Source organism: Frieseomelitta varia, unplaced genomic scaffold (assembly GCF_011392965.1).
Source record: "Frieseomelitta varia isolate USP_RPSP 00005682 unplaced genomic scaffold, Fvar_1.2 scaffold_231, whole genome shotgun sequence".
NCBI lineage: Eukaryota > Metazoa > Arthropoda > Insecta > Hymenoptera > Apidae > Frieseomelitta > Frieseomelitta varia.
Window position 1 is genome coordinate 588,053 of NW_025109959.1, and position 22,725 is coordinate 610,777.

At 26.6% G+C, this 22,725-nt stretch overlaps 7 protein-coding genes across 13 annotated transcripts; 4 read left to right on the plus strand and 3 right to left on the minus strand.

Annotated features, from left to right (window-relative positions):
• Positions 1-325: 325 nt before the first annotated feature.
• Positions 326-4,405, plus strand: LOC122527795 (general transcription and DNA repair factor IIH helicase subunit XPD). Its single transcript, XM_043652302.1, has 13 exons — positions 326-490; positions 563-662; positions 738-992; positions 1,076-1,309; positions 1,389-1,512; positions 1,576-1,672; positions 1,748-1,881; positions 1,970-2,499; positions 2,562-2,737; positions 3,439-3,718; positions 3,800-3,910; positions 3,979-4,077; positions 4,139-4,405. Exons 1-13 carry the CDS (start codon positions 486-488, stop codon positions 4,271-4,273), a joined length of 2,280 nt encoding a protein of 759 aa, XP_043508237.1. The 5' UTR covers positions 326-485; the 3' UTR covers positions 4,274-4,405.
• Positions 4,406-4,512: 107 nt separating this feature from the next.
• On the minus strand, positions 4,513-7,183 carry LOC122527796 (tubulin-specific chaperone E). 3 transcript variants are annotated; one of them, XM_043652306.1, is made up of 8 exons: positions 7,077-7,183; positions 6,533-6,715; positions 6,067-6,456; positions 5,702-5,983; positions 5,475-5,604; positions 5,124-5,412; positions 4,823-5,040; positions 4,513-4,693 (listed from the first exon to the last, which is right to left on the minus strand). In XM_043652306.1, exons 2-8 carry the CDS (start codon positions 6,712-6,714, stop codon positions 4,601-4,603), a joined length of 1,584 nt encoding a protein of 527 aa, XP_043508241.1. In that variant the 5' UTR covers position 6,715; positions 7,077-7,183; the 3' UTR covers positions 4,513-4,600. The 3 variants fall into 3 exon arrangements, with proteins under 3 accessions (XP_043508241.1, XP_043508239.1, XP_043508238.1); XM_043652304.1 differs by having other exon boundaries at positions 7,008-7,084; XM_043652303.1 differs by lacking the exon at positions 7,077-7,183 and adding an exon at positions 6,881-7,070.
• A 114-nt stretch (positions 7,184-7,297) lies between these two features.
• On the minus strand, positions 7,298-8,857 carry LOC122527768 (lactoylglutathione lyase). 2 transcript variants are annotated; one of them, XM_043652253.1, is made up of 4 exons: positions 8,715-8,857; positions 7,978-8,273; positions 7,830-7,897; positions 7,298-7,762 (listed from the first exon to the last, which is right to left on the minus strand). In XM_043652253.1, the coding sequence occupies exons 1-4, from the start codon at positions 8,814-8,816 to the stop codon at positions 7,575-7,577; spliced, it is 654 nt and encodes a 217-aa protein (XP_043508188.1). In that variant the 5' UTR covers positions 8,817-8,857; the 3' UTR covers positions 7,298-7,574. The 2 variants fall into 2 exon arrangements, with proteins under 2 accessions (XP_043508188.1, XP_043508189.1); XM_043652254.1 differs by having other exon boundaries at positions 8,667-8,793.
• A 69-nt stretch (positions 8,858-8,926) lies between these two features.
• LOC122527766 (BRO1 domain-containing protein BROX-like) lies at positions 8,927-11,791 on the plus strand. 2 transcript variants are annotated; one of them, XM_043652250.1, is made up of 8 exons: positions 8,927-9,051; positions 9,232-9,462; positions 9,534-9,629; positions 9,710-9,888; positions 9,968-10,143; positions 10,220-10,452; positions 10,524-10,783; positions 11,723-11,791. In XM_043652250.1, the coding sequence occupies exons 1-7, from the start codon at positions 8,951-8,953 to the stop codon at positions 10,768-10,770; spliced, it is 1,263 nt and encodes a 420-aa protein (XP_043508185.1). In that variant the 5' UTR covers positions 8,927-8,950; the 3' UTR covers positions 10,771-10,783; positions 11,723-11,791. The 2 variants fall into 2 exon arrangements, with proteins under 2 accessions (XP_043508185.1, XP_043508183.1); XM_043652248.1 differs by lacking the exon at positions 11,723-11,791 and having other exon boundaries at positions 10,524-10,793.
• A 495-nt stretch (positions 11,792-12,286) lies between these two features.
• Positions 12,287-16,093, plus strand: LOC122527767 (porphobilinogen deaminase). 2 transcript variants are annotated; one of them, XM_043652252.1, is made up of 6 exons: positions 12,287-12,806; positions 13,265-13,337; positions 13,689-13,872; positions 14,258-14,528; positions 14,631-14,951; positions 15,027-15,147. In XM_043652252.1, exons 1-5 carry the CDS (start codon positions 12,753-12,755, stop codon positions 14,949-14,951), a joined length of 903 nt encoding a protein of 300 aa, XP_043508187.1. In that variant the 5' UTR covers positions 12,287-12,752; the 3' UTR covers positions 15,027-15,147. The 2 variants fall into 2 exon arrangements, with proteins under 2 accessions (XP_043508187.1, XP_043508186.1); XM_043652251.1 differs by having other exon boundaries at positions 12,290-12,806; positions 14,631-14,947; positions 15,027-16,093.
• A 1,095-nt stretch (positions 16,094-17,188) lies between these two features.
• Positions 17,189-18,242, minus strand: LOC122527765 (mitochondrial import receptor subunit TOM20 homolog). Its single transcript, XM_043652247.1, has 4 exons — positions 18,015-18,242; positions 17,609-17,700; positions 17,360-17,533; positions 17,189-17,287 (listed from the first exon to the last, which is right to left on the minus strand). Exons 1-4 carry the CDS (start codon positions 18,139-18,141, stop codon positions 17,243-17,245), a joined length of 438 nt encoding a protein of 145 aa, XP_043508182.1. The 5' UTR covers positions 18,142-18,242; the 3' UTR covers positions 17,189-17,242.
• A 238-nt stretch (positions 18,243-18,480) lies between these two features.
• On the plus strand, positions 18,481-22,683 carry LOC122527763 (WD repeat and HMG-box DNA-binding protein 1). 2 transcript variants are annotated; one of them, XM_043652244.1, is made up of 13 exons: positions 18,481-18,796; positions 19,005-19,119; positions 19,228-19,379; positions 19,456-19,564; positions 19,640-19,882; positions 19,950-20,165; positions 20,245-20,529; positions 20,609-20,825; positions 20,903-21,127; positions 21,217-21,437; positions 21,498-21,740; positions 21,819-22,179; positions 22,264-22,683. In XM_043652244.1, exons 1-13 carry the CDS (start codon positions 18,720-18,722, stop codon positions 22,611-22,613), a joined length of 2,814 nt encoding a protein of 937 aa, XP_043508179.1. In that variant the 5' UTR covers positions 18,481-18,719; the 3' UTR covers positions 22,614-22,683. The 2 variants fall into 2 exon arrangements, with proteins under 2 accessions (XP_043508179.1, XP_043508180.1); XM_043652245.1 differs by lacking the exons at positions 18,481-18,796; positions 19,005-19,119 and having other exon boundaries at positions 19,377-19,395.
• Positions 22,684-22,725: the final 42 nt, after the last annotated feature.

A 22,725-nucleotide genomic window follows, 5' to 3' on the forward strand; every position in this document is an offset into this window, starting at 1 on the left:
GATCGATTAATACCTCAAAAATTTACTGTATAAATTTGTAAACAATTTATTATCAAATAATTTTTTACCAAAATATTGTTTTATACGAGTTGATTATCATTATTTCAAATATTAATTATTTTTTAGTATATAAAAAATTTATATAAATTTTCCTTTTAATTTTTTTTATGTATTATATGTATAAATAAAAAATATGTATAAATTAAATATATAACGTATTGAAATAAACTATGCATCTATTATATTTATGTTTTTAAAGCTAATAACTTCTTGTTACATTTAAAAAAAAAAAATTGTTTTATGAACACAAGATTCATAATTGTGAAGCATGTAAACTTCTATTTGCGTATTTGTGTTCTATAATCAGTTAAAATGTCATTATGTGTATAACCTTACATATACTTTGTTTGAAACCTCATGGTTTTTATATTAACAAATAAATGTTATTATCGTGTATCCTATTTATGTAATAGATATATACAATTATGAAGTAAACATCAATTTTCATTTTCATTCTTTGTTACTTAAAATGTAAAGTTTAACTATGTATTTACATTTACAGAATCACTGTTGATGGTCTACTTGTATATTTTCCTTATGATTACATTTATCCAGAACAATATGCTTATATGCTTGAGCTTAAACGAGGCCTGGATGCTAAAGTAATTATTTCGTATACTTTTGTGATTATTCATATCATTATTGATTAATGTTTAAATTTTATTTATAATTTTTAGGGGCACTGTTTATTGGAAATGCCCTCAGGCACTGGCAAAACCATAACTCTGTTATCATTAATTGTAGCATATATGTTGGAAAATCCATTAGATGTGACAAAGTTAATTTATTGTTCTCGAACTGTACCAGAAATAGAGAAAGTCATAGAAGAATTAAAAAAGCTTATAGACTATTATGAAAAAGAAACGGAAAGTAAGCCTAAAATTGTTGGCTTAGTTCTTAGTTCACGGAAAAATATGTGTATTCACCCAGAGGTAATCAACTTTAAATTTGATTTGATAAATTAAATAAATAAATGTGCACATGTATTAGTTGACCAATAATAGATTTAAATTAGGTAAGCAAAGAACGTGAAGGCAAAATTGTTGATGGACGTTGCCATTCTCTGACAGCATCATACATTCGTGAGAGACATAATTATGATGAATCAACACCAATTTGTAATTTTTATGAAGGATTTGACATGGAAGGTAAAGAACAACTTATGCCACCAGGCATATATTCTATTGATGATTTGAAAGAATATGGAAGAGACCGCAATTGGTGTCCTTATTTTCTTGCAAGGTTTACAGTAAGCATTTTAGAAAACAAGTAATTTATATATTAAAATAGTGTAAAATAAGTACTAATCCTTTTTATCATGTTTCTAGATTTTACATGCCCAGATTATAGTATACAGTTATCATTATTTATTAGATCCCAAAATTGCAGAAACTGTGTCAAAAGAATTAAGTAAAAGTTCTGTGGTAGTATTTGATGAAGCTCACAATATAGGTACAATGCAATTGTATGACATAAGATTTAAATAATAGAATTTAATTACTCAATTAATTTTAGATAACGTATGCATTGATTCAATGAGTGTAAAGATTAATAGAAGAAGTTTAGAAAAAAGTTCAGCCAATATACAACTTCTTGAAAAAACAGTGGCCGAGTAAGTTATATTCTAGTTATATTCTAAATATTACATTAAATAATGTGAATAGCTACTGTAGATATATTAATTTAGGATGAGAGAGGATGATGTAAATAAATTAAAAGAAGAATATGAGAGATTAGTAGAAGGATTAAAAGATGCACATGTTGCAAGAGAAACTGATATAATATTAGCTAATCCTGTTTTACCAGACGAAATTCTACAAGGTAAATTATTAATTCTAAATATGTCTAAAATAATAATAAATAATAAAAATAATAATGAATTCTGTAATTATGTAAATATTTGTTATAGAGGTGGTTCCTGGTAATATTAGGAACGCAGAACATTTTGTCAGTTTTTTGAAACGATTTGTAGAATATTTAAAAACGCGTTTACGTGTGCAACATGTAGTTCAAGAATCACCTGCTGCATTCCTGAGAGATGTTCAAACAAAAGTTTCAATAGAACGTAAACCATTAAGGTTTTGTGCCGAACGACTGGCTTCTCTCTTACGTACTATGGAGATAACCGATTTAACTGATTTTTCACCAATTATATTAGTGACACATCTTGCTACATTAGTATCTACATATACGAAAGGATTTACAATTATTGTGGAGCCATTTGATGACAAAACACCAAATGTTCTAAATCCTATTCTTCACTTCGTTTGTCTAGATTCGTCTATTGCAATGAAACCTATATTTGATAGATTTCAGTCAGTAGTAATTACATCAGGAACATTGTCTCCATTAGACATGTATCCGAAAATATTAAATTTTCATCCAGTCATAATGTCATCTTTTACTATGACATTAGCTAGACCTTGTCTTTTACCCATGGTGAGTATAATATTGTTTAGAATATCAGTTGTACTAAAATTTTAATTGTAAAATAATATCAGATTGTAGCAAAAGGTAACGATCAAGTTGCGATTTCATCAAAGTATGAAACAAGAGAAGATGTTGCTGTTATAAGAAATTATGGTCAACTATTAGTTGAATTTGCAGCTACTGTTCCTGATGGTTTAGTCTGTTTTTTTACCTCTTACTTATACATGGAATCTGTTGTTGCTGCATGGTTTGTATTAATTATCTTGTACTTATAACATCATATATATTAAAGTCAATCACGACTGTTGTCATTCGTGCATTTTTGAATATGTCTGTTCTTTTCAAAGACCACCCACTGTTGTGGGAAATGAAATGAACTTTTACTTAAATTACTGAGTTTAATTTATAGAACCAGCCTATTGGCTTCTATAACGACATGATGACATTGGCCTCTCACAAAGACTTAGTTGTATATCGATTACAACTTATGCTTACTTACATTCACTATGATGTATGCTTCGTTCTCACTAATTATGATTAACTTCTTCGCTTCTCACTATCCGCGAGTCTATTTTATATGCATTAGTTATTTAAATTATATTTAAACTATGGACGTATTTTATTGCCCTGATATAATCCGTGAAAGTCATTCCTCGATTGGGAGGTCGATGTTGAAATTTACCTTATAAAACAAACAGACTTTCTATTCAGCGACCAAGGTGACAATAGTAAACGCTCCCGACATAATGACCTTGGGGAAACGCGGTGAATATTTGGACTTTTTGTCAGTATAAAAAAAAGGACGAATCTGCGATAAATATATGATAATTTTTTTATATCAACAAGAAGTCCTGAGCTGTCCTTTGTCTGTTAGCAAATTATACATACATAGACAACGTTACTTGAAATCAAGTGGCATTAACATATATTTATATTTTATTTTTCTAGGTATGACCAAGGTGTAGTAGATCAACTTCAAAGGCACAAATTATTATTTATTGAAACTCAGGATTCTGCTGAAACGAGTTTAGCTCTTATAAATTATATACGGGCATGTGAAAATGGAAGAGGTGCTGTTCTCCTTTCTGTAGCACGTGGTAAAGTATCAGAAGGAGTTGATTTTGATCACCATTTAGGAAGAGCTGTTTTAATGTTTGGAATTCCTTACGTGTATACACAATCACGTATTTTAAAAGCACGATTAGAATATCTTCGTGATCAATTTCAAGTAGGTCATTAAACGAAATTGTAAATTTATAAATATTTATATTAGTATCATTAGTAATATATCCATTGTTTTTTTTTATAGATTAGAGAAAATGATTTTTTAACTTTCGATGCAATGAGACACGCAGCACAATGCGTTGGAAGAGCAATTAGAGGAAAAACTGATTATGGTATAATGGTATTTGCAGACAAGGTAATAAAAGTGATAAAAAGTAATTCCAATTTTTAGTAATCATATCTTTAACAAAACGTTTCTTTTAGAGATTTTCGAGAATAGATAAACGAAGTAAATTACCAAAATGGATACAAGAACATTTGACTGATAGTTTATGTAATTTGTCAACTGAAGAAGCTGTGCAGGTAAAATTTTAGATTTAAAACTTTCAAAATAAGAATTATTAATTACGATTCTAACTTTTAGATAAGTAAACGTTGGTTACGACAAATGGCTCAGCCATTTACGAGAGAAAATCAATTGGGATTATCCTTATTGACACGAGAACAGCTTGAAAAAGAAGAATATAGTAAAATTGAACAAAAGGCGCAACAAAATTAAATATTTAATATTACATTTATAGTAAATTTTGTGCCATTTTTAACAAATAAAATAAAAATATATTATAATTTGTATAGTATTTGTATTAAAAAATGTATTGATTTTTGCAATGAAAAGTATTTTTTTCAGTAATATACAATTTTTATAAACTAATGAAATATTTAAAAACTTGACCATAATTAAGAATAAAAATTAACAAAGTGCAGCAAATCATAAATGGGGCACAAAAAATATACTTATGCAATTAAAAAAGTTTAATAACAAAGTATGGTGATGAAATTTTAACAGTGTACAAAATACAATTATATCTATGAAATTCATTTAATATCACCACCTTACAATAACTTGGTCTCCATCTTGTATTGAGTAATAGCTGAGTTCTTGAAGTGGTTTATCAAGAGGTATTTCGTCTTTAGAAAGCTAAAAAATTACATAAAAGTGGTATAAAGAATCAATCAAAATCCAGTAAGTTCATTATTATATAAATATGTTTAAGCAAACTTGTTATTTTACAGCACACTCTGATATATTATAAAATATTATAATTACATTTTGTTGTATAAATGAAAGTTTTGGTATTTTTCCTCCTGTTCTAAAAAGTCGTTGTGCAAGTCCAATAACTTTTTGAACTTCCATATCTTTTAAAAGTTTTCTCTTGATTCCTCTAGGTTGATTCGGATGATCCGGACATACAAATTCTACTGTTATGACATTGGAAACCATTTCCACTTTCGTTTTGGATGAGGGAATATCAGAAATTCCATATTCTAAAAATTTTTCGCAATATATTATGATTAATTATTAAAAATTTTTAATATATCATATTTTGTAAATGTACATCATTACTAACTTGCAATCAATGCTGGATATCGAGGATGTTCAATTATGAATCGATTTCTCTTTTCGGTCTCATTTTCTGTTTCTAACCATTTTGGTAAAAATAATTTCAAATAATCATACTCAGCACCCCGTCTTTCATTGTATAAAATTTCAGTGCCATTTAATGATTTCAATTTTGAGATTCTTGCTATAACTAATTGTCGTGCAGTCTCTATATTTTCATTTTTTAAAATAGGATTTTCTCTAAATTTCAAATCTTCTAAATTATTAAGCTTTTCTAGTTCTGATACAGATTGCCACTATAAATTATATTGCAGAATTATTTTACTTTAGAATTTATCTATGCCATATAAATATTTACCTCTGATATGTTATTTTGAGATATATGTAATTGCCGTAAATTAGAAAAGGCTGTAGTTTTTGCTGTTGGTTCAATGGTTGGGAACCTTATTTTGTCTACTTTATTTGAATTTAAATTAAGGTATTCTAAGCTGCAAACAAATATATAAATATAAATATTTTACTAATACACATCATTACAAATTATAGTTAATTGTGTATATATAAATTAAATCTGTTATAACTTGCCATGGAAGTGACCCTAATTTAAGAATATCATCCCAATTAGATATCAAATTTCCTTCAAGAGTTAATTTACATATTTTCGTTAAATTGTCATCTTTTAATGGTTTTTGTATGATGTTAATAATGTTAAAAGAAACTGAAAGTTCTTGTAGAGATGGAAACATACACATACACCGTTGAATATCAAACCAATTATAATTCATTTTTGCTATGGTTAAATATTTAACCATAAAAAATGAAACTTTTAATACTTCCATATTTTCTTCAGTTGGTAAATAATTTTCACTAAATAAGTAATAGAAATAACAGACAACAATAATAATAATTACTTATTATTAACAAATTTAATTAAAATTTTGGTAATTTACCTCACATTAAGCCGAACAAGACAATGCAGTTGACAACAGATGTCTGCTATAATTTGCCAACTATTTATTAAATTTTTAGATATATCTAGTTCTTCCAAATTTGGACATAATTCTTTTAATTCATTAGGATTACCAGCAGTACTGACACACTGTTCTCTCAACCACACTATTTTTAATTGATCAAATTTGCTTTGTTTTTTGTTTACTTTGGAAAAACCAACAACTTCCAAAAAGGGTGCATTAATTTCTTTTTGTAAGCTTGTCAATGTGTCTCTGTCAATGCCAGCTAATTCATCATTGATAAGACCATACCGAATTTTAATAGCTTCAGGACAAGAAATTCCAAATTTTGCTTTACCTGGTCGTATAAACGAACCTGATGTTGGATGTCTATTATGAAATAAATATATAATTATTCATATACAATTAAGCTATGGTATAACTTTACATTTCTATATAGTTTTACCTAGCTTTAAAATATTTTATTCCTTCATATGTACCATTGTGTTTTCCACGTGTTGGATCATCCCAATCTATACCGAGCCACAAACCTTTAGTGTCACCAACAGGGCCAACATACTTTAATGTACCTTGATGTCCATCACACACAATTCGGCTGTCAATTTCATATTTTTTATCTTCTACCATACTAAAAAAAATTTGAATGATACTTATTATATAATATATTTGAATCATATATTCTTTTCGTTTCGAAGACACAATTGGAAAAATGTCATTTTCATTTCTTTATCATATAATTTTTAATAATATATACTAGATGTATAATATATCATGTTGCGGTTTGAAACCTAACCTCGATATAATAGATGATCATTGAAAATTATGAGACAAACAAAATATTAATGATATAAACGAGAAAAGGTTGTTGCAGAATACTATTGCAAATAATACTTAAGTCAAATATAAGTAGCTATACAGACATGATTTAATCAAAATTAAAAGTCATATACGGTAATATGACATTTCTCTGTTGTATACAGTTAAAATACCTAGGAACTCTGTAGTAGAAGATACTCCACTCGCTACTCAAATAATGTCTTTATGTGTATGTGCATATGTGACACGTTGCTATAGATAAACCAATAGTAGTTTTCTATCTATATCTTTCCATTCATTAAATTTCACGCAATAATAAAATAAAATGAAATTACATTTATAGTTATAATAAAGCAGAAAAAAATTTATACGAATTGATTCTACAAAAAATTGATTGTTTAAAAATAAATATTTTGATTTTATTTAATTAATAATTAGATATTACATTATACATAAATTATACATATAACACAATATAATATAATAATTTACAAGTGCTATAAAATATACATAAATATGAATAATTACAATTTTAACATGTACATGTATATATACAATTATATATACGTATACATATACATAAAAATGATTTGGTTTTACATCCGATTGTTTTGTTCGATGAAATTTATACATTTGTGAATAGTCAAAAAAATTATTTCATGTAAAATACTTTATTGATTTGGTACTAGATTTGCAATATTTACTGGATTTAAAATTTCAATCCAATAACCATCAGGATCTTTGATAAAAGCAATTCCTTTCATCTTACCATCATTAGGTTTTTTTACAAATTCCACATTTAATCTCTCAAATCTTTCACATGCTTTTTCTACATCAGGTACTGTAATTCCAATATGACCTACAATATGTATACAATAAATTTTTGCTTTATATTCTATTTATATAATAATTAAATAGTATATTACCAAATCCTCTGGGTTCAGTATTCCCATTATGATATTTAGGATCAGGATCAGTTTCTGTACCCCAGTTGCTACAAGTAAACAGGCAAAATTAATTCTAATAAATTTAAATTAACATGTTAATTAAGCTATATGTATTTTTTCAACATACTGAGTAAGTTCTAAAGTAGCTTTACGACTAAATGTCCATTCAATACTTTCTCTCTTATCAGTAGGTATATCTTTTGGATCTTCATATCCCAAAAAATACAAAGAGAATTTCATTTCAGGAAAGTCAAGTTTCTGTAATAACTGCATACCAAGTACTTCGGTATAAAAAGGTAGTGACTTTCTTGGATCTTTAATACGATACATTGTTTGTTGCATTATATAACCATTTGTAGCTGAATCAGGCTTTTTACAAAGTTCTCGTGCCTCACAGTTTGTTAAACCTGTGTGCTCACCCATCTAAACAAAAAAAAAAATAGTAATAGATTTACTTAGATGTCACGTGATTTAATAATGTTGATAAAGTTATATAAAAAAAAATTCTACAGTTATATTTTTTTATATCTTTCAACTTTATCAACCTGTAGATAAAATGTTATCAGATCTCAAGGACATCTTTCATTTTTGAAAATATTTTTATAAAATAAAAAAAAAAGTAGAAAATTTTTCCAATAAAGTTAAAATATAATTAACTTAAAAATAAGAAAAACTATTCCAATAAATAAAAATTTGAAATTTATTTCGTATATATACATTTCACTAAAATTATATAGGTTAAACAACAAATGTGTGAATATTGTTAAGATGAAATTATCATACAAATAATGACACAGAGCACATATTATTATGTACCTATAATATTATCTATTGTTATGTATTACATTGTTTTTCGAGTGTTACCTTTTTAGAAAATAATAAATATGACGGGCAATTCTTAATTACACGCTGACACACAGAGCGGAAGTGTACGAAGATTTGCGCAAAAAGTGAAATATCTTTCATTGAGTACAACGTTTATGTAGTTGTGTTGTGCTGTCTGCTGCACTTCGATTTCCTTTATCTGTCAAATCGAGTAAATTGGCCTTAAATACTCGAATATTATCAAAGAGAATACTTTAATTCAAATTGTTAGCAGAATGGCGCATTGGTTTCATCGTAACGTGTTAAAAGCTACGACAAATCAAAAATTCGAATTAAAAATAACTGATCCTACTGATGCTACAAGAAAACTATGCAGGTTAGCTATATCTTTAGAGAAAGTAAACCAAATGTATTCAATTATTGTAAGTGAAAATGTATAAATATGGTCGATAAATGTTTTAAATATCATTGTATTATAAAGAATTCATTTCAAATATCAAAATATAAATTTATTAATATTATTTGTAATATTAACATAACAATTGGTTCGTTACAGCGATCTAAAATTATCAAGAAGTCGTCTCTTGGAATTAATAAAAAATCCAAATAATTCAAGCGATACCATAGAACCAGCTTTTCATAGCTATTTAAGCTTATTATATGGATTTATATGGGAAATAAGTTCTGCTGCAGAGCAATCTGAACATGTTGGCAGACCTAATCCTAGCAAACTTAGAAATGTTATTGTATATAAATGGACACATACATTATTGGGATCAAATACCTAGTAATATATTCTTTTATATCTATTTAATCTGAAGCATAGTTTCACTGTATTATGTAAAATATTTGTTATAGTTCCAGCGCTGATTCTGTTTATGAAGCAGCTAATATAAGCATGAATGTAGGACTTTGGTTTATGAAACATGCTGCAATGATTGCTGCTAAGGATGAGTAAGTGTAAATAATTACATATAATAATCATAAATGTGAAGTAAACAATATTATTAGAAACATTATGCATTATAATTTAGTATAACTATGAATGAAGCAAAGGATGTACATACTATGTTGAGACGGGCTGCGGGTATATTTACTTTTGTACAAACAGAATTTTTACCACAATTAGCAAATCCTCCGCCATTAGGAAGTGATTTGGATCCAAGAATAATAAATGCATATGTGAATCAATGTACAGCAGAAGCACAAGAAGGTTATACAATGAATATTATTTAAATTATTATTTAAATATTCATAAATATATTTAAAGTTTTATTTCCATCATATTGCAGTAACAGTAGCTAGAGCGGTGGAATTAAAACATAATGCCAGTTTAATATCAGCATTAGCTAATGAAACAAGTAAATTATTTCTGGATGCTGCTAATACATTACGCCCATTCAAACCAGAGATCTCAGCACAGTGGATTAAATATCTGGAGCTTAAAGCAGCATTTTATCAATCATATGTAAACAAATTATTGAGAAAAAAAATTAATATGAAAAGATTAAAATTTCTTTTAAACTTAAAATTAAACTTTTTAGGCTTACAATTATTGTGGTGAGAATTTATTAGCTATGGATAAATGCGGAGAGGCAATTAAAGCCTTGCAGGAAAGTGAAGCATGTTTAAAGAAAGCGAAGATGTTATGCCAGGAATATGGAAAAATAAATGGACCAGCACCTAGAGTAAAACCAGATCAGCATGCCGTATTTAAACGATTAGCACCTATAGTAAAACTTACTCTTGATAAATGTAACCGTGAAAATGGTTTAATGTAAGTGTTACATCAAATTAAAATATGCCATTTTTGAATAAGATTTAATTTTAATACTTATATTTTTGAAGTTATCATCATCTGATACCAGGAGAGGTTCCAACATTGGATACGAAAGCTACTTTTGGTTTAGTAAGTCCTATTGATTTTCAAATGCAATCACATCATCCTCTATGGAACTTGAATGTATATAGAACATTATCTGGATTAAACCCAGCCAAACTAGAAAAAGAGCAAAATTTACCTCCTGTTAAAGAAGATTCAATTCATCAAACTACCAAAGATCCGAAGAATGCAAGTGGATGTTTACTGCAATAAATAAATATTGCTGGTAAATAAGATTTAATGCTTTTTTATCATTCAGATATAAAATGTCATTGTAAAATTCTATATAATTTATTTTTTAAAATTTGCACATGCATTTAGTAAAATGCAAATTGACAATATAGTATTCAATTAGCATTTAAATGATGTTGCTTGTGTATTAAATAATATACTATATATTATAATATTACTAGTCTTAATTTTGATTAAGGATTACTGCACGAATTAAATTATTAACATAAACAGAAATATTTTAACATAAAATACACACTTTATTTTATTAATATTAATTAATTATCATTTACATTTGTGCAATTTAAATATAATGTGTGTATAATGTAATTGTTATATTTTTTCTATTGAATACATAAGATGTTTTTACCATTTTATTTGTATAAAATTAGAAAAATATTAATGATAAATTGTTTTTTTTTGTTATTTTTATGTCACTATATAAGCTAGTCAATGTCTAAAAAATTAGAATACTATGAAATATGATAACAAAAACTATCTTTCTATCGCGGAAATATATATAATAAAAAAATAAAGCTGTTTTCTATGAAATCTATTTTTACAAAAAAGGTATCTTATGTATCTACAATATAGTATTGATATTGTATATAAAGAGAAATTTGTTTTATATTTATTAAAGCTATGTAGACAAATGTTACTAATTATTAATTCGAATTTTATCTATATATTTTTAATTACATATATGTATATGTTTATGTTTTTTAATGTAAACTAAAATTTTTCAAACACTGCGAATTAAAATTCACAAAATAAAACATGCTATTTATTAAAAAACGTAATTTTTATTGTAAACAATTTGTACAACATACAATCTTATAAAAAGAAATATACAATTTTATGAAAAGTTTCTTTCGCTTAAATATCGCGCTATTTCTATCAATTTGGTAAATTTAAATTTTATTCTGTTCAATAGATGGCAGAATTCCACTTGTCCATAGACAAGGAGAGCTAGTATGCAACAAGAATAGATACATATACCTCATCTGTGTATATATTTTTTGTAACTAAAAGTGTGATAAAAATAATAATTAGTTCTATTTTCTCACTGCTACAATATTTTAACTAATATTTTAATTGATCGAATTTTCGTTTACAAAAAATATCAATTAAAAGTTTTGATTTATGATCCTCTATAATTATGTTTTTCAAATTAGACCTTCAATTTTCTTTCTATAATCTATTCAATCTTCGATAAAGATTTATAAATTCTAGAACTACATTCAAAATTTAACTCGAATTTGAGCATAGACATAATTGAAAGCATCAGTTCTAATGCTTTCAATATATGATTAATCGTATGAAAACATGAAGTTTATTATACTTTGTAGTTTTAAATCTGAGGTTTCAGCATAGATGAAGGTTTCAATATTCTCTAATTGCTTTCGAGGTCGGTATTTTAGAACGTGAGACATAAAGTTCTGTATTATATTACATCTATCCTACCTTTAGTCAATGCCTTATATCATTCAATTCAATTCACGATTGCATAGATAGCATGCGTACGTAACACTCGTAACTACAGTGTGAGTGCGATTCCACTTCCAGTGAAATCATTTTGTCCAGTGTTGCTTCATATAGTAGAAGAATGACATTCACGAGGATGTAGTTTCTTCCATATATATATTTTTAATTATATTCACGTTCTGCTGCAGTGTCAGTAACTGTGAAATAATCTTCAAACTTTTGTATAATAGACACGAGAATTCCGAAATATGCAATTTTTTCTTTTAAACAATTGAAATTGCTATATGTTCTTGTTAAAGATTACTTGCAAGTAGAGTGAAAGTTATTCGTGTCTTTGACCTAATTCAATTCTTTATGACCCTTGGGCATAAATGTATGTGTATTTGCAACATTCCAAATAAGCTTGTTATATAATAATTATTGTTGATAATATTATATTGTAATTAACATATGGAAAGTGTAGTATTTAAATTATCACAATGACAAGCACAGATATACGTGATATAATTCGAGTTGGATCTCGGAAAAGCGAGGTAAATGTATAAACATGTATATCTTATCTGTATATTTTAAGAAAAGGGAAAGTATGAATTTGCTATACAAAGTATAGCATTAATTAATACGTCAAAAATTTTATTTTAGTGTTCGAAAATAATAATAACAATGATAATTAAATAAATGCGGTTTGTGTTTATATTTAAAAATACAAGAATATTTTTCTTATAATTCTATCGTAAAATAATACTTTTCAACTTTAACAATTACATATCATGCGTGATATGAATGTCATAATACATGATTTGTAAGATATTGTGATTATTCCTTTTGACTCTACATTAGTCAGCAGTTTTTAACATAGTATTTTTTACGCCTTATATATTAGTATGTATTTGATATTTATTTTATACTACATCTTTTACTAATATAATGTAATATTATAATAAAAATATAATTTTATAAAAAATGAAATTGAATGTCATAATTATTTCAGTTGGCTTTGAAACAAACAAAATATGTAATAGAATGTTTAAAGGAATATCATCCAACAACAGAATTTCAAATAGGTAAGTGAAATTATATTTACAAATTTTTATTTCAAATATTAACATTTTTTTTATTAAAATATGTTCATACATTTGTTTATTCTAATACATATAAATATACACATATCTTTCTACATTGCCACATTAGATTTTTTTAAATCTTTTTATATTGTCATTATTAATAATCATTACACACATGTATACATACATATATCTCAAAATGTAATGTCTCATGTAATGTATAGATGTAGTAGACATAATATTCAAACTTATGTAAGAGATATCTATATAATTGTTTGATTATATCTTTATATACAAATAATTTGTTTCCATTAAGATTTTTTAATAAACTTTTGAATGATGATTTTGTAGTTACGATGGCAACTAAAGGAGATAAAATCTTAGATAAATCTTTACCCAAAATTGGAGAAAAATCTTTATTTACAGAGGAATTAGAACTTGCACTTGAAAGTGGTCGTGTTGACTTTGTAGTACATTCATTAAAAGATTTACCAACATCATTACCAGAAGGAATGGCGCTAGGTGCAATATTAAAGTAAGTATAAAACAAGGTTAATAATATTGCAGACTATTATGATATTCTACTAGTGTTCTGCTATTCCAAAATGTTGTATATCTGAAATTTAAATTAGCAATAAAATTACCATATTATTCCATACCATTACCATATAGTATATGAAATTACCATTTGTTTAAAGAAACATACTGCATATATGAAATAGACATAATCCTTATAAAAACATTTTGACTAAATTTTTTATATCAGACACTTTTATTTAATTTTAATATTTCTTTTATTTATATTTAATAGAAGAAAATGTTATTATGATATCTGATCCTTTTCATAATTGTAAATGTATTTTATACATTGAGTTACATTAAATGAAATAAAGCTTTCGTTAATTAAAATATTTTTGTAGACGTGAAGATCCACGTGATGCAGTTGTTATGTCTAAAAAATACAAAGATAAAACATTGTCTACTCTGCCAGAAGGTAGTGTGATTGGTACTAGTTCATTACGTAGATCAGCTCAATTGGCTAGAAATATGCCACATTTAAAAGTGGAAAATATTCGCGGAAATTTAAATACTAGATTAAGGAAATTAGATGACGAAAATGGACCTTTTGCAGCAATTATTTTGGCAGCTGCTGGTTTAAAAAGATTGAATTGGGAGAATAGAATAAGTCAGGTGATTTTTATTATACAAAATTCTTAAAATTATTAAAATATTTACAAAATTCTTACATATATTTCTGTATTTTTATTGTATATTGTATTTTAATATTGACAGCTGTTGGAACCAGAAGAAGCATTATATGCTGTTGGACAAGGTGCATTAGGAGTTGAATGTCGAGAAACAGATTGGAAAATATTGTCTCTTTTAGAGCCATTATATGATATAGAAACAACTTTAAGATGTGTTTGTGAACGTTCTTTTCTAAAGACATTAGGTGGTGGCTGCTCAGCACCAGTTGCTGTTTCTTCAACTTTAAAAAATAAAATTCTTACTGTTACTGGAGCTGTATGGTCTTTAGATGGGCAGAAACTTGTCAAAGGTACTTCTGAAAGTAAACTTTATATGCCTGATGATGATGGAGAACCTCCAAAGTAAGTGAATATATCAAATTTATAAATAAAATTAATAAATATATTATTATTTATATAATTTTCATTTATTATATGACAGAAAGTGTCCATATCGAGAACCACAATTATACTGCAGTGTTGCACCTGGCAAAGTAAGCAATTTAAGTCTTTTGGGTGCTGAACAGCTTGGTAAAGATCTTGGAAAAGTTCTTATAGAAAAAAATGCTCTAGATGTAATGGCAGAAGCAAGAAATACAATTTTAAATTCAAAATAGCGTTAATAAACAATATAAAAATTAGTTTTTCTTGATGATGAAAAAGAATCTTAAGAACACAATAGATATATTGGAAGAATATATATAATTTACAAATTTTAATTCTGATGTTTCAGTGATTTTAAAAATATAAGATCTGGCTTAAAATTCTATAATATAGCGTTTATTAACTATATTTAATTGCTCAGATTATATTATGTTTATTTTTTTATAAATGTAGAATGAATTGGGCAGAATTGATTGTAATATTGAATACAGTTTAAGTAAAAGCTATACACTGCCATATTATAATTTTGAAGTTATGCAGAATGTTGTACTATTTATGACAATTTTTATTATTACTATGTTTAAATGAAGTTGAACTTTTTATATATATATATAAATAATTCTATTTTTTTAAAACAAAAAATCATTATCAAGAAAACTAATTATATTAATATAAATATTGTGATGAATATATTTATGAAACAGTATATCATGAAAGATATTAAAAAATTATAGTTTATATTTTAATTTGGTAATCAATAATAATAAATTAATTCGTTATTAAATAGTGTTCGGATAAGACGATTCGTTTCAAATTGATGATCATACTTATTCATTATGATCTCTCGTTTTTTAGTCTTATTATGGAGACTTATCTTTTTTGATATTTTTTTGCTTCCTTTGACTTTTATTCAAGGTACATGTTCATTTATTTCCTCTGATGTGAAGGGAATTATTTGTACATACTTTGATTGAAAGCTATCTATATAGCAATGGTAACTGATCAGATAGCTTCATGGTTAATGAGTCAATGAAATAAATAGAAATAATATTTGTAAAATATTGTACATTGTAGTTACTATGTTATATATTGAGGGACATTAAAGGATATAAAATATTGTATACTGTATTTTGTTTTATTAAAAGAAAACTTTTTTATAAAAAATATTTCCAATTTTCAATTATGACATTACATCTCCTTTTTTGAAATAATTAAATAGAAATTGCATTAAAATATATTTGAATTTTTTAGTGGAAAGGTATTACTGTGTATATTTCTTCTTTTTTTATTAATAACATTTATTTATCTCCATATAATAGTTTTTTTTTTAAGAAAAACAGTTTTTACTTGATACTAAGATATAAACAGATTTTTTTTTTATTGCCTTTAGTTTATAAGAATAGAACATTCTTTATACAAAAAATAATTATAAAGTGAGTAGTATGCTAGTGAGTACCGTTGAAAATAATGTCATATACATATGCTTATAATGATACATCTATTATATGAATATTAATTTCATATTCACAAGGTAGAATATATATTTGCCTAAGTTTATGCAAATTCTATAAAATATATTCATATATATAGTCATAGTATTTTTAGTTATTAAGAAGCATATAAATGCTTCTAGGAAATAACATGTTATTTAAGATCACATTTCACATGAATTCCTTTTTAAGGGAGCAATATTTTAACATGCTACAACAACCAATACATAAAATTATTTTGAAATATCTACAAGACTAATTATATTAGTTTTTAAAATAAGATCAATTTGCTCCTTAATTACTTTTATAATTCTGCTCATTCTTAAAATTGTGAAACATTTAACAACAATTTATTATAGTTATATTGTATAAAGAGATATATAAAGAAAATCTTGTGTGACTAGACACCTTTCTATAGTTTGTGCCATTTATGCATCTGCTGCCATTTTAATTAACATATACATAGTCTGCACACTATAACTCATTATTGTAGCAGTCATAACTTTAAAAATAGTTGATAAAATTTTTAAATAGAAATTATATTTAGAAATTAATACAAAAATTTCTTCCATTTATAATTTAAATGCATATAAGTAACACAGTTTTAATTAACAATATACAATTAAGGAATATGGAAGTCTAGTTAAGGAGAACAAGACATATAATTAAAAAGTTTGACCAGATTAAAGTCACACAGATGTCTATATCATCGAAAAAAACATACACTTTCTACTAATAGTTCGATTTTATTTTTTGAAATATTCAACGAAATTTGCATAATATTTTACTCAACATCTTCCTCAGCCATTGCAATTTGACTTGATAGTTTCTGTAACAATAAGTGAAAAACCAAATTTTCCCCTTTCATTACCCCTATTAAAAATTACATTTAATTACATACCTGACTAATAGGTTGTAATCGCTGTAATAAAAGATGAAAAATTTGTGGTGGCAGTGTCTTTTGAAGAACTTGTAACAATTGTGCAGGCTGTCCACAAACTGCAACCGCATTTCCTAAATGTTCAATTCCTCCTTCTATATCACCACATGTAAGCATTTCTTCTCCTAGTTGGACCTTTAAGACATATTAAATATAATGTGATAAACGAAAAATTAAAATACTTATATTTGCTAGAAAATATAATATTACCTCTTGTAAGAAAAATCTTTGTACAACTTCATGATCTTTTAAATCTTGGATTTTTGAAGTAGCACTCTGAGCTTGTTTCTTTGCTTTTCTACCTATAAATATGAAATAATATTAACAAGGTTCATATATTTAATATAATATCAAATAAGTTATATATTGATATATTATTTCTAAATTCTAAATCAACTAGACTTCAGAACATTAGCAGTGAATTGAATGAAGTTTAATGAAACAAAAAATATAATTTTCTAAAAGTAATTAATTATCTTTTATGAATCATTGTTGTCATTAGAACGTCTGACATATATTCTAAGTCCTTTTTTATACAATCCTAAATAGCATCAATGAAACATGCATCACATGGTTTAGAAAAATCAGCTATTTAGGATACTATAGCTTAACTTACGTTCACGCAATTTCTTTTTGAAATCTGGATCGCTACGACGTTTCTGATCAAAATAAAAGCAATATCCAACAAATATTCCAGCTATGCCAACAGCAATACCCACTGCAGCTTTCGAAATCATGGTCATCTTAATAGAGAAATTTATATCTTATAATGACGAAATTTACAAACTCCTCGTTGCACATAGGCCACCCTAGAAAAGGCTGCGTCTGCTACCAAATGTACGGAATTTAGCTACAGAAAAAATATTTTAACATCAGGTTGCTGCATTAACATTGAAAAATTCCCTAGATTCATAAACCAGTCCATTCTGACTCCTTTCCATTTTGCTTCATTTTATTGTTTTTATATTAAACTTGAATTAACTAATTGACTGAATTAACTTGTAAAACTTGAATTAACTAATTGAACTGAATTAACTTGTAAATATTTTTTTGCTTTGTATTGTATATAGATCTTTTAAATTTAAAATATTCAGAGTTAATTTTTTTAATTATACCTTTAAACTAAATAAAAAATAAAAATTTGAGTAAGTTTTTTGATAATACACAAGAAAATCTGCTAAATTCCGAATCGAATATACGTACGGCTAGAGAATGCGCGCCAAAATACAGGTGTAAAGAACCACGAGTTTTTAATGAAAAATTTTAGCTACTTGATGTATTATCCGATTATATGTAAAGTTGTGGGTCAGTTTATTAGAAAATGCCATTAATAAAAAAACCCATGCGTTATGCGCATCCAGAGGGACATACGGATGTTTGTTATTTTATTGGTGAAAAGTAAGCAAAGTTATAAATACAAATTAATATTCTTTATTAATATTTTTAATAGAAATATTTTTTTATTTCAAAGGCAATTTCTTTACATTCTTAAATTAATTCTTTTGTTTAGAATTTTTTAAAAATATAGAAAAATAGGAAAAAGTTTAAAGTATTCAAAACATTATGAAGAAATATATAATTAAGAAAATAACATTCATATTTTTAGCAAAGGACTTATCACTTGTGGATCTGATGGAGATGTTCGATATTGGTTGAATCTAATGGATGATGATCCGAGTGCAAGCTGTGTCTCAGAACAAGCTATATCAGTTGTATCAAAGGTATACACATATATTAAATGAAAATGTTAATTATAATATAATTTTTAATTCTTTTCTAATACTTATTAGTTTTTAAAATATAGTTTTATAATCTTTTAATGATTTCAGAATGGAAAAATATTTGTTGGCAATGATAATAATACAGTCCAAATTCTTAATTATCCGGATCTTGAAAAAGAAGGAATAGTTACTAGATTTTCAGCACCTGTTTCAGCATTAGCAACAACAAAAGACAGTAATATTATAGTATCAGGAGGATGGTATATAAAACATAATGTAATAATTTATATTATTATAGTTGATATATTAGTTTACTTAATATGTATTATATTGTAGTGATATGAGAATTCAAGTTACTGATATTAGTACATCGAATAACATAGAATTAATAGGTCATGAGGCTCCTATATTAGGTTTGTCTTTGGATCCAAAAGAAGAGTTTGTGGTAAAACACCAAGTTTCATTATCAAGTTCTTAATATATTTTCTAGTTTTATACTTACAATATTTAATTTTTGCAGGCATCGTCAAGCGCAGATGGTTCAATACGAGTATGGAATATTAAAGAAAAGCGGGTTGTAAACATTTGGACAAATGTTGTGTCCAGATGTAACTCATTTTTTACAGCTAAAACATATGGTGTGCCTTCATTTCATCCTAAAGATGGAAGATATCTTGCATATCCCAATGTAAAGGATGTAATTATTGTTGAAAGATCTTCTTGGAAGGAATCATTTCGTTTAAAATGTATTAATATAAAAACTGTGCGTTTTTTTATTTCAATATTTTATTTAATATAACATGTATTCTATAATATTATCTCCATTTTAGGAAATTAATATATGTAAGTTTTCTGAATGTGGCACATTATTAGCTGCTAGTTCGGTACAAGGAGAAATAATTGTTTGGAATGTACAAAATGCAGAATTAATTGGCTATATTGAACATCAACAGAATACTAAAATCACAGCATTATCTTGGAACATTGATAAATCAGATGAAATTGCATTCTGTGATACTTTAGGTCAATTAGGATGTGTTGATGTTGTAAGTATATGTAAAACATACATTTTTGTTATTATTTTGTTCTTCGAAGGGTAATCTTTATTAGATTTTTTGTGTTTAGATAGTGCCTGATAGTGTAACAACTAATGAATTAACTTTAGAAACAAATGAAGATGTCAAAAATAGTAATCTTGATATTCCAGAAGAAGATGATGATGATGATGGTGAGACTGTTATATCTCTAAACAAAATCAAAGCATCAATAGAATGTGAGGATGATCAAAAAAGTCATTCTGATGTAGAGTCTGAAAAATTACATGATGTAAATACTTTTGTACCTGAAGTCCATTTACAGCCACCATTTCAACCTAGTTCATCGCCACTACATTTATTATCTCGATTTATGGTAAAATTTTTTTACTGTGTTATTGTTAAATATATACAAATACATACATATATATTAAAATGTTAATTTTCATATATAGGTATGGAATGATATAGGTATGGTAAGATGTTTTACTTCTGAAGATGGAGATGAATCTAGTATTGAAGTAGAATTTCATGATGCGACAGTTCATCGTAGTATGCATATCAATAATTATTTAAGACATACAATAGCTGCTTTGTCAACAGAGGCATTTGCATTGAATTGTCCATCAAGTAGTGACACACGAAGTAAACTTGTTGTAATAGCATTACAAGGTTAATATTTTTACTTTTTAGTAATTATTACTTTTTTATTTAATTTATTTAAGTAATCATAATTAAATTGAAAATAGGTTGGGGTTCTGGAAATAAGGAATGGTCTTTAGATCTTCCTGAAGATGAAGAAGGACACTGTATTGCAGCTGGTAATAATTTTGTAGCACTTGCAAGCTCTAGAAGACATTTAAGAATATTTACTGTAGGAGGCACGCAGCGTGAAATCATAGCTTTGCCGGGTCCTGTAGTAGCAATGAATGGACTGAATAATAATTTAGTACTTGCGTATCACAATGGAATAGGTATTTTTTTTACTTTGTTTCTTTTTACTGTATCATTTTTATTTTTTATTTTCTAACAAATGTTTGATGAACTCGAAATATTTGAATAGGAACATCAGGAGATCAGTGTATGAATTTATTGTTCATTCAAATTCGAGGATTAAATTTAATTAGTCGAACACTGCGTCTTCCTTTGTCACCATCATCAGAACTAATGTGGTTAGGAATTACTGATTTTGGATCTCCTGTAATAATGGATGCTGATGATGTTATTAGAGTATATAATAAAAAATCGTCTTTGTGGAGAGTGGCCAGTGATATGAATGAACAGGTGAATAAATATATTTCTGTATGTTACATTCAGTTCATTGTATTAATAAATTTAAAACAGTCTAAGGGTAAAGCAGACCATTATTTCATAATTGGGATAAGTGAACAACAAAGTATCGCTCGTTGTGTTTTGTGCAAAGGAAGCCATTATCCTCCAACTACTCCACGACCAGTAATTTCAGAAGTATCATTATCTCTACCGCTTTGTGAACTTGAAAGTGAAAAAACGGAAAAAGAACTAAAATTATGGAAGTTGGGAACCGATCCATCGGAAGAAAATGAAGCAGTATTGTCTCTTATTGCGGTAAATTTAATATTTGTTATTTATTATATTTAAAGATTAGTATATCTTTCTACATATTTATTTGTTTTATTTAATTAGCTCGCTTGCCGAAATAATTTGGAGTATCGAGCGGTAGAATTATGTGAACAAATTGCTTCAGAAAAAGTTATAGAGTTGGCAATTAAATATGCACGAAGAATAAATCGAATTGCTTTATCTAATAAATTAGAATCGATTGCTGACATGAAAGAAGAAGAAAAAGAGAAAGAAATCGAAAGTAAAGACGACGAAAATAAAAGCGACGATGAAGAATTGAATAATGATATTGAAGAATCCACACTTTCATTATCTATTACAAAAAAGCCAGATATAGAAATTAAACCATTATCTATGAGTGAAGCATTATCACTAAAAAGAAGTAATCCCTTTCTAAAAAACGTTAATTCTCCAGCGACGAAGGGTATTATTATTGTTATAAAAAAAAGGAATTGTTTTATTTTAATTATATTATTCACTTGAACTTTTTATTTTTAATATAAAACAGGTTTAGCTGGATTAGAAGTAACTCCAGAGAAACCTCCAAAAGTAACAACAACCATACCTTTAAAGTCAAAGACGAAAGAAGCAAAAGATGGTCCAAAAAGAGAAACGTTTATTAGTTGGTACGCTAAAAATAAAAAGAGCTTACAAGAAGAGTTTCCTGAGTTAAGTGCTGCTGATTTAACAAAAACTGCCTTGGCAAGATATAAAGAGAAGAATATAGGTTCACAAAATAATAAAACTCCGGAGACTTCGGAATCAAAAAAAAGAAAATTAAGTCCGGAGAGTGAGAAAAATAACGAACCAAAACGATTCTCGAGTAAAATACTTAATTCATTTGCATTTGAAAAATAAATTTATTTCAAATGTAAAAAAATATAGCTTTATAGCTTTATACAATTAATATTTATAATAATTTGTATCAGAATTATTACTATTTTTTTACTATGTTAGACAAAATAAATGT